This window comes from Chaetodon auriga, chromosome 7 (assembly GCF_051107435.1).
Source record: "Chaetodon auriga isolate fChaAug3 chromosome 7, fChaAug3.hap1, whole genome shotgun sequence".
NCBI lineage: Eukaryota > Metazoa > Chordata > Actinopteri > Chaetodontiformes > Chaetodontidae > Chaetodon > Chaetodon auriga.
The window spans coordinates 17,611,376-17,621,163 of NC_135080.1; the positions used below are offsets into that span (position 1 = coordinate 17,611,376).

A 9,788-nucleotide genomic window follows, 5' to 3' on the forward strand; every position below is an offset into this window, starting at 1 on the left:
TACAACATAGAGCTGAGTTAGGCGATAACTCCCTGTGGCTTCATCAGTACACCAGTGAGCACTTTCACATTACATACTGTCCTTTGACCCAAAGTTCATTTAAAAATATGGACAGAGTGACCTAGCACAAACCATGAAAACAGTCCAAGGCCAAAAGTACACAACAGTATGTAGACAAGCGGAGTAGACCAGTTCATCACTCTTCATCTTTATGATCTACAGTAAATAAGGAAAAGTTCTCTTCACATTTGGATATTCAAAGTAAAGTGTATGGCAGCATTAAGTTATTGAAACCTAGACCCAGCATGGAGGCCAGTTTCACTGACAGCTGCTGAATGGCCGAGCTTCTACCCCATCTCTGTCTCTATTACATCTGACTGACCTGAGCTGACCTCACCTGTCCATCACAAAGGTCAAATGCAGAGGGACGGCTTCTCGTTCATCTCTCTCATGTGACCACCCCCACCCGACACTGTTGCGTTGAGAGTAACAGTTTTGTTTATTTGTGCACTTCTTCTTCTTCAGTGGAGAATAAGAGCACATCCATTGGACCCATTACAGCGTGATTCTCTCACACTTTGCTCACAAACTTTTTTGCCAGTGCTGTTAATTACAGGCAGCGCTCAGCTAAGATAGGCCTGTAATATGTTGTGTGATGTGAATGACATGCAAAACACAGAAATACAGGTGGGAGAAAATTAAGATATTATCCTTCACAATAGTGCCCAGTGAACTGAAGAAGGAGCAGACACTTACACAGATTAATGGCTTGGCAGAGAGTTGCTGTTGTATTCCTGTTACACAAACTGTCCCATTACTATACAATCTGCAATTAACTGGCCGATGAATTTTCAAACTACATTTCTAATGAGCTCCCACGGCAACACTTTAATCTATATTTAATTCAATTAACACTCCTAGCCATTCATCATCTTTACTGGCACTAATAGGGCTTATTATAAAACACAGTAAATTATGCATTCTCCCCGTGAACCCAGAAATCCATTCTCCAAGGTCGCATGTTGGATTGAATTTACAGAGATGGCCTCTTCTGCACTGCCATTAATGCTGAGTAGCTGGCAGGGACCGTGCATGTGTGTGCACGTGCATATGTGTGTACGTACAGTTTATACTTACATGTGTGCACGTGCGGGCTGTGCACATGCTAGTGTGTCGGCACGTGTGGGAGAGAGGACACGTGTTGAAAAGTGGTTTGACTTGTGCACCTGTAAAATGCCTGTTGATCTCGGAAAGATGAACTCCTCGGCGGTCATGAAACAATACACACAGATCCTCAGCTCATCAAGTGTTGAATCTCAAGCGCTGCCCGCTTGATCTGGCAACCAAGCACCCTTGTGTGAAGGATTCTTTTGCACTGTTAAATACGTAGTCCAATCAGTAGAAGGAATGCAATAGCAGTAGAGGTGCCATAAACTCACTGAACCAAATCAAAGTGTCTCCCTCTTTCTCTACCACATATCTAACACTTCAGACAATTACTTAAAGATTGAAGAGACAGCTTTTAATTGTGGTTTATCCCTCAGTTAAAGTGTTAAATCTGACCTGGTTCTCGCTATGGGTATTTACAAGTCATCCTGTCTTCTAATAAGACTCCAGTTTCTCCTCTCCTACAGAGCAGCTCAGCAGAGAGGGGGTTTGATAATTACAGAATGCCAGCCAGAATTGTTGCAGTATACGATACAGACGAGCAGCTGAGCCATAGTCTATCATTCAGCTTCATCACAGGAACTGAATCATTGCATCAGTCCCTCACAATGATAGCAAAGATAATAGTATTCACCGCCCTATTACATTATGTTCTGCACATTTTTCCTGATAGCAACTAATAAATCAAATAGATTCACACTGGGTGAAAATCGGTATTACATTAAAATAATAGTTATGTGAATCATAATTCCAGGAGGGCCTGAGGTGAGAAAACGTGGCAGCGTGAATGTGAGTTAAATATGGATTTTCAACTCTGTGTGCAGTTCATTTACACAGAGAGGATGGAGTAGTACAAACGGAGTCTGTGTTGAGAGCACATACTGTACACAGTGGGGATCCCAGAGACCTCCTACACTGTCTCTGGGGCTGAGCAGCAACTCTCTCGTGAATATCGTCCTGGAACTAATCTGGGGGGGAGGGGGGCATTGGACATATGCACCATCCTGTTTCCAAAAAAGTTGGGATGCTGTGTGAAACATAAATGTGATGATTTGCAAAACATTGAAACCCCATATGTAACTGCAGATAGCACAAAGACCACATATCAAATGTAAAGATTTCACAGTGTTTTGAAAATGATATCCTCATATAGAATTTGATGCCGACAACAAAAAGATGGGACAGTGGCAACAAAACACTGAAAGAGTTGTGAAATGCTGAAAGAGACCAGCTGGTGGAACATCTCACAGTTAATGAGGTTAACTGGCAACAGGTGAGTAACATGATTGGGTATAAAAAGAGCTTCACAGAGAGGCTCTCTGAAGTAAAGATGGGGAGGGGTTCACCACTCTGTGATAGACTGTGCTGGCAACAAGCTAACAGTGATGTTAGTAAAATTGCAAAGAATTTGAGGACTTTGTTGTCTATAGTACATAATGTTATTAAAAGATTCAGAGAATCTGAAGAAATCTCTGTGTGCAAATATGCATGCACATGGTAACCTGCACATTTGTGAAGGCACCATTAATGCTGAATGATATCTACCGCTTTTGGAGCAACATTTGCTGCCAAGTAGATGTCGTCTTTTTCAGGGAAGGTCTCTCTTATTTGAGCAAGACGATGCAAAACCACATTCTGCACATATTCCAGCAGCATGGCCCCGGAGTAGAGGAGTCTAAACTGGCCTGTCTGCAGTCCCGACTTGTCACCCACTGAAATTGTTTGGTGCATTATGAAACATAAAATACGACAAAGGAGACCACAAACTGATGAGCAGCAGAAATCATACATCAAGCAAGAATGGGAAATCATTTCACTTCAAAATTACAGCACAGTCACAATACGCATCTCAGCTGGGGTTTCTACTGCAGTTTGTGACACACGGCCTCTTGCCTGTGTATGGTCAGCCCTGTGTGCTGAGGAACATTGTCTTGTTTAAATTAAGGGCAAAAACTGAATATTTTGTGCGTGTAAACAAAGACAGTGCTGTCTTTATAGAGCTTTTACTGCTGCCTGTCTACACTGCTGTAGTATTTTCATTATTTTCCAGCAACACGTCAGAATATCACTGTGAACTGTAATTGAACAAAGCTGCTTCTCTCCTGTGTTTTGCCTCCCAGGAGGAGAGCTGGTCCACTTGCCGCCTTACCTCCGCATGGACTTCCTGTTGAATCGTGGCGTGCCACTGGCAGCCCGAGGTGGAGGAGTCAGCAGCAGCAGTGGCAGCAGCAGCAGTGGAGGGGGAGGTGGTGGTGGAGGTGGTGGTGGTGGAGGAGGAGGAGGAGGAGGAGCAGGAGCAAGTGGAGTTGGCGCTGGTGCTACAGGGGAAACAAGAGGAGGTGGAGGAGGAGCCATGGGCCAGACCTGCCTGGAACCCCAGAGGAACCGTACCCTGAAGAGGCCACCTCCCATGGAGCCCACCCCCATGGAAGTGCCCTCACCTAGGGAAGTGCAGCAGTGGCAGCCAGGAACTGCCTCCACCCTCCCCCACAGGGATGTCCGGGAGAGGGGAGAGGCCCGGGGTGAGGTCCGGGCGGAGGTCTCCTCCTCAGGAGACCTTGCCCAAGCACAGGCTGCCAAGCTCAGCACTTCCCAGGAATCACTGCTGGACTCCAGAGGACACCTGAAACAGAGCAACAACCCCTATGCCAAGTCTTACACTCTGGTATAACACTGGGACACACACCGGACTGCTACAGACAACAGGACTACTGTAGACCACTGGAGGAGGAAGGACAAGAGACAGACGACAGGCACAGGATGGACAGTTTTCCACAACAGAAATTGTTGTATATAGAGCCGTTTCCGACATGCGTCTGAAGTGGATGCTTTTCTTTGAGTCTGTCTTTCTTTCTTTCACTCTTTTCTTTCTTTCCTCTCTCGCTCTTCTCTGTTGCTTTCACACTTTTCATTCTCTCACTCTTTGCTCCTCTTCTGACAAATTTTCTCTCACAGTTTTTATTTTCTACTTGAGTATTCTTTTATTCTAAAGTGACAACATATGAGGATTGCCAAAATGATTTATTTAAAATTTGAGAAAGAGAAAAAATACTATTGAATTTATATCAAGGACGATTATAGTCATTATTATTATTACTATTATTATTATATAAAAACAGAAAATATCTAAAAAGAAGGGAAGGGAAGGAGGACTCTGGAGCACTCTGCAGGAGAACATTGCTTTCTTAATTTATTTTTATTTTATTGTCGCAGTGTGATGAAATCTGTGATTGGGTAACTGACTGGGTTTTTAGCACTATGAAGAGCCAATAGAGGAGAAGAAGAGTGACGCCGGACACAACCGCCAATGCTGACCAATCGTAATGTTTTTCAACCTTTCTGATGACTGCATGGCGACTGATCAAATGACAATTAATAGGAATGGCTGGAAATCAAAAAAAAAAAAAAAAAAAGAAAAAAGAAAAAAAGAGAATTTTTGTCACACTATGAAATTATACAATGTGAATATATATAAAGAGATCACTTTTATTTGTGGATATTATGGGGAAAATGATTTGGTTAATAAAGTCCTTAGTCATGTTTGCACACATCTGACTTTGATTCATATTGCTCAACTCTTAACATCCTTCCCTCATCCTCTCCCTCTTCCTCCTCCTGTCCCTCTGCTCTCATTTTCTACGACCTACATTCGTCTTATACTGTACTCTCCACTGAGACCCGTAATATACAGAAAACCACAGGAGCTGTTGTTGATAAGACTTGAGATCCTCAAATCTACGCCTGAAATCATGCTGAAAATTGGCATGTGGTTAGTATCAAATTAGCTTGGGTGAAGAACCAATTTGATGTGATATATTTACATCATACACACATAATACAGCATACTACACAAACTGAGCTCAAGCCCACAATATGATAATACAAAGAAGAAAACTTATCATGTTTCACGTGTAGAAGTGCATAAATGAATTGAAGCAAGTGGAAGTTTAGTGAGAGCACATTTCTCCATCTCTGTTGGCTGCATCCACACTCCATCAGCAGAGCTGAAGAATAACCTTGGCACAGCAAAAACATGAGCTATCTCCCTTACAAATTTAAATTAAATCAGATTTGTATTTGTGCAGCTGTGTTGTGGTTTTGATCAACAGATGGCGCTGTGCCATCACTGAATTGAGTCCATTTGCCACTTACAAGTAGTAAGCTTGTGGAGTTTTGGGCAGGTGGAAATGGATGGTTCAGCACCAAAACTATTTGTGACAACCTGGAGAGAGACATCAAGGGCAGCACAGTCTGTTCCAGTGTGTGTCTGCCATTTGCAGGAGCACACCACCCTGAACACAGTGAATTATTCATGCCAGCGCTGACACTGGAACCTAGATCAGGTTTACACTGTCACGCTGATCCCCACAGCGCTCAACAATGTGGATGAGACAGCAGAGGCAGGGAAAAGATTGCATGCACACAGTTACATATGTATAAAAATACAATTGCACTATAATAATCTTTAGGGAAATCAATGTCACTGATGTAGAATTAAGTAAGTATTTCTATAGCTTGGCAGAAAATGAAAAATATTATCTGTTCCCTTATCTTGTTCTCAGAGTGGTGTCTGTGTCAGACAGAGGAAACAAATACCATGCATCTCAAATCATGAGCTGCTGTTTGAACATTCAGCATGCTGATCCACCAGGAAAACTTCACACAGCTATTATAAATGATAGCAAGAAAACAGGCACACTAGATATAAAATTTACTGTGGTTGAATGACAATAATTGCATTTTTCTTTTTTATCTGTGCACTCCCCTCACTGGTGTGTGGTAGTATAATGAAGATGGATGGCACACCTGTGCACCGAGAAAGACTTTATGACTGTGCAGTTGCCCTCATACATTACGAAGAAGCGGGATTGAGTGTTGGTGAGTGACTCGCCTCCTGGCTGCAGGCCATTATCACACCTCCCACCGCACTCAGCAGCCAGAGAGGAAAACTGTGAGATTGAATAATAGGAAGAAGAGGTTTCAAATCTAATAAGATTGTGAAGTGGTCTTCAATTTTTTTTTTCTTTTTTCGATGAAATTTGTTCATTTGATGTAACTTTAAGTTTGATCTTAGAACACTTGATAATATAAAAGTGAATATGTTCAGGTTGATTTGGTTTAGTTTGCATCACTTTTACTTTTTAAACAACAGTTATGAATGCAACTGAGGTTCTATGAATACTAGATAGCCACCAGAGACAGTGAAGTCCCACGTGCGATGCATGCCACCCTACAAAGGGGCCTGGCACCCAGCGGTTGTCACCCACATAAGATTCTTATCAAGATTCCCAGTGAGTGACCGTTACCTCTGGTGGTCATTCAGAATTCATCGAACCTCAGTTACATTCATCTCTACCTGACCACCAGAGATGGTATGTGATACCTGGATGACCCATATCAAGGTCACAAGGAACCAGTACCTCACCGTGCCTCAGTTGCTGATCAAAGGAGCAGACAGGACCACTGTTGTCACAGGGTGAGGGGTGGCCAAGTTATGTCTATAGAAGCATGCAATGATAAAGGATGAAGCCCAAGTAGCTGCAGAACAGATGTCACTTAGTGGAACACCCATCAGGCAGCTCCAGAAGTGGAGACATTCATGGTTGAATGGCATTTCTCTGGGAGAAACTGGAGGGCCCTGAACCTGCGCATTTGCTGTAGACAAGACACAACCCTTCCTGTGCCCTCCATAACAAACATACAGTGCATCAGACTTACGGAACCCAGCCAGCACAGCTATATACTGCCTCAGAACAAGAGCAGGACAGAGTAGGTTGAGGATCAGAATTCAGTTCCTTCGCCCCTGGCTGCAGTGAGATAACTGGCACAGTGTTAGGCTGATTGATGTTAAAAGCTGAAATGCGAGGTTGGGCCAAATGGTAACTCCAGAGCCACCAGAATTCCAATGCAAACTGTTTCTGCAGATGAACAGGGCATGACACTCATCAGCCTGCTTTGCAGATGCAACAGCTGGAAGACAGGCAATCTTTCCTGTCATCTGAAGTCAGCTTGTTCTAGGGACTCAAACGATGAACGCTGTCAACAGGGTAACATAATGGTTCTAGGAAGATAAACAAAGCCCATGAAGGCACCTGTACAACATGTAGGGGCCTCAACCAGAGCGCATATTTCAGAAACCAACTTGCCAGAGAATGTACTCCTACAGCTCAATTGTCCAACAAAACATGTCAGATGTCAGCAGCAACATACATTTTAATAGTGGAGACCGATAGCCCCTTATCTAGTAACATCTGTAAAAATTTGAGCAACATGGGCACAGAGCAATGCTTGGGGTCCACACGTTGATCCTTCCTTCCACTCAAGGGAGGGAGAACCACAGCAGAGAGTGTGTTGACATTTACGAAGCAAGCAGGTTGACTTCCGCTCTGCTGTCCCAGATCACCTGAACCACCACCGGGTTCAATATCCACTCACCTGTAGGGGGCTTTCAGCAGGAAAGCATGCCAGCGGCCTTCTTAAGCACACCCGGCAAGTGCATTGCCCTGAGACTTGCAAAGCAAGGGGAAGCCCGGTGAAGGTGCCTCAGAGCTTCCCGCAGGACTGAATGGATCTGGTGTCCCCATGGTGCATCACGTGTCTGACCACACATATTTCCATCCAAGAAAGGAAGAAAATGCCTTAGGGCTAAGTGGACTGCACACTGCCCTAGCACATTTATATTCTAGAGCCCCTTCTGAGGACTCCTCACAGTCTTCCAGTCCCCCACGGAGGGAGAAATCTGTTGTCACTAACTCCCAGTGGGAGGGTAGTGAGCCCAAGGGAACATCTCAGCATAGATAAGCCTTGTTTCTCCAGGCTTCAGAGACTGAAGGCACTGTCTTGAGACCATCATCATCCTGCTTTGGTGGCTTTTAGGGCAAATACCCAAACCATTGATTCAGATCTGCATGGGGTGCAAGAGGGATTGCCACGCAGATCGCCTTCTCGTGGATCTGAGTGCGTAATCAACCAAAAATTGAAGGAGCAAGCAAGAATCCGAATGTATGTATGTATGCATGTAATAACAATTAACCAGTGTTAAGTCACTGGCCAAGGAGCAAAAGACACTCTCTGCTACTGTTCCCCAACTACCGACACAGTTTTCACAAAGAGGTGAGAACTCCCTAGTGAGACTGGCGGTAACTATAAAAACCACAAGCTAATACAGCACACAACAATAACTCATCTGCAATGAGCATAGGTGCTAAGCATTTAGCAAGACAAGTGTGCTAGGAAAATTAAGGTGGCTACTTATCAGGAAACATCTGATGCTTTTGGTCAGAGATTCAGCAAAACTCCCAGTGTAGAAGAGCACTGACGATGCACCCTCTGGAGGACAGAGCATCGATCCAACCTGTAGGCGTTAACACACTAATGCTAGATAATGCTAAAAACATATGTGACCTGCGTGTTTAGGAGAGAAGAAGAAAAGGAAACAACTGCTGGATGCCAAGCCCCTTTATCAGGGTGCTTGCATCACCCAGGTCACATGAGTGACTTTGTTGGTGCTAGGTTTCAATCTCCTGTGCATGCACACAATGCATATCCAGGTATTACATACCATATCTGGCGGTCTTGACAAATGAAATTGTGTATCCATTACTTTTACCTATCTGCCATTCAGCTTATGAGTTACTTGTAGTTAGTCCAACTATTTATCCATTCCTGTAAGATGTTTCAGGTATTAATCTGCTACTCAGTTTTTTCATTTGTTAAATTAATTTAGATAATTATTTCTTGTAATTACAAGTAACTATTTAACCTTTTATCATATACTTTTAGTTATCTATTTAATCTTTTGTCAAACTCTTTTAGCTGAGCTATCCAACTCTTTATCCATTGGGCCCACCTTTAGCTTAGCTATTTTAGGTTTCACCACTCTGCAATACTTTGGTTTTGGTGGTGGTAGCTACATCCGATTTAGTTGAATTACAATCTTTTCCAGCACCCTGTCTACTGCACAGGTACCACTGGGAATCACTGAGATACTATGATTGCTAATTTTTAGAGGAACCGCTTGTCTGGTGTAACGTTAGTGCACATTTTTATCAGGATTTTTCTTTTAATTGTCCATTGAGGATACCACAGCATGACGTGTAGTGTCAGTTAGCAGAAGCAGGTCAGGAATAGACCAGAGCCCTCCCAACTGAGTTTCATAATGAGGTGCCTGAAGAGTTGGCAGGAGACAGGGGGTTAATTTAGATAGCATGAAACGGAAGGACTTCCCCCCTGTGTTCACACAACACTCCTCACATCAGTCACACCCTCACTTCTCTCTGTGGCTTCACAAGAACGTTGCTGTGTTCATCTTTCTTCCATACCCATTATTTTCCCCTCTCTACTCTGCTTTGACCTTCCTCTCTCTTCTCTCTGTCTCAGATTGCTCTATTGATCCAGCATCTCATCCGTTCTTGTCCTCAATGGAGGACTTGAGGAGCACAGGATGTTTCAGACAAGAAAATTGTTTCCCATGAGTTTCTTTTGTCAGATTGGACAAACTGAGGTGTTCACAGCAGCTAACACCGCCTCAAATATTTTTAACATGGATTAAGGCTGTGGATTTTTAGCTAATGATGGTCAAGGAAACCAATTCATTGACAACGACAGCTGTATTGCACTTG

At 43.5% G+C, this 9,788-nt stretch overlaps 1 protein-coding gene across 2 annotated transcripts in view; it reads left to right on the top strand.

Annotated features, from left to right (window-relative positions):
* dscamb (Down syndrome cell adhesion molecule b) overlaps positions 1-4,715 on the top strand; it is a 117,845-nt gene extending 113,130 nt beyond the window's left edge. For both annotated transcript variants that reach the window (XM_076734956.1, XM_076734957.1), the window contains exon 33: positions 3,288-4,715. In XM_076734956.1, coding sequence (XP_076591071.1) covers positions 3,288-3,838 — 551 coding nt within the window. In that variant the 3' untranslated portion in view covers positions 3,839-4,715. The remainder of the gene's footprint in view (positions 1-3,287) is intronic.
* The last annotated feature ends 5,073 nt before the right edge of the window (positions 4,716-9,788 follow it).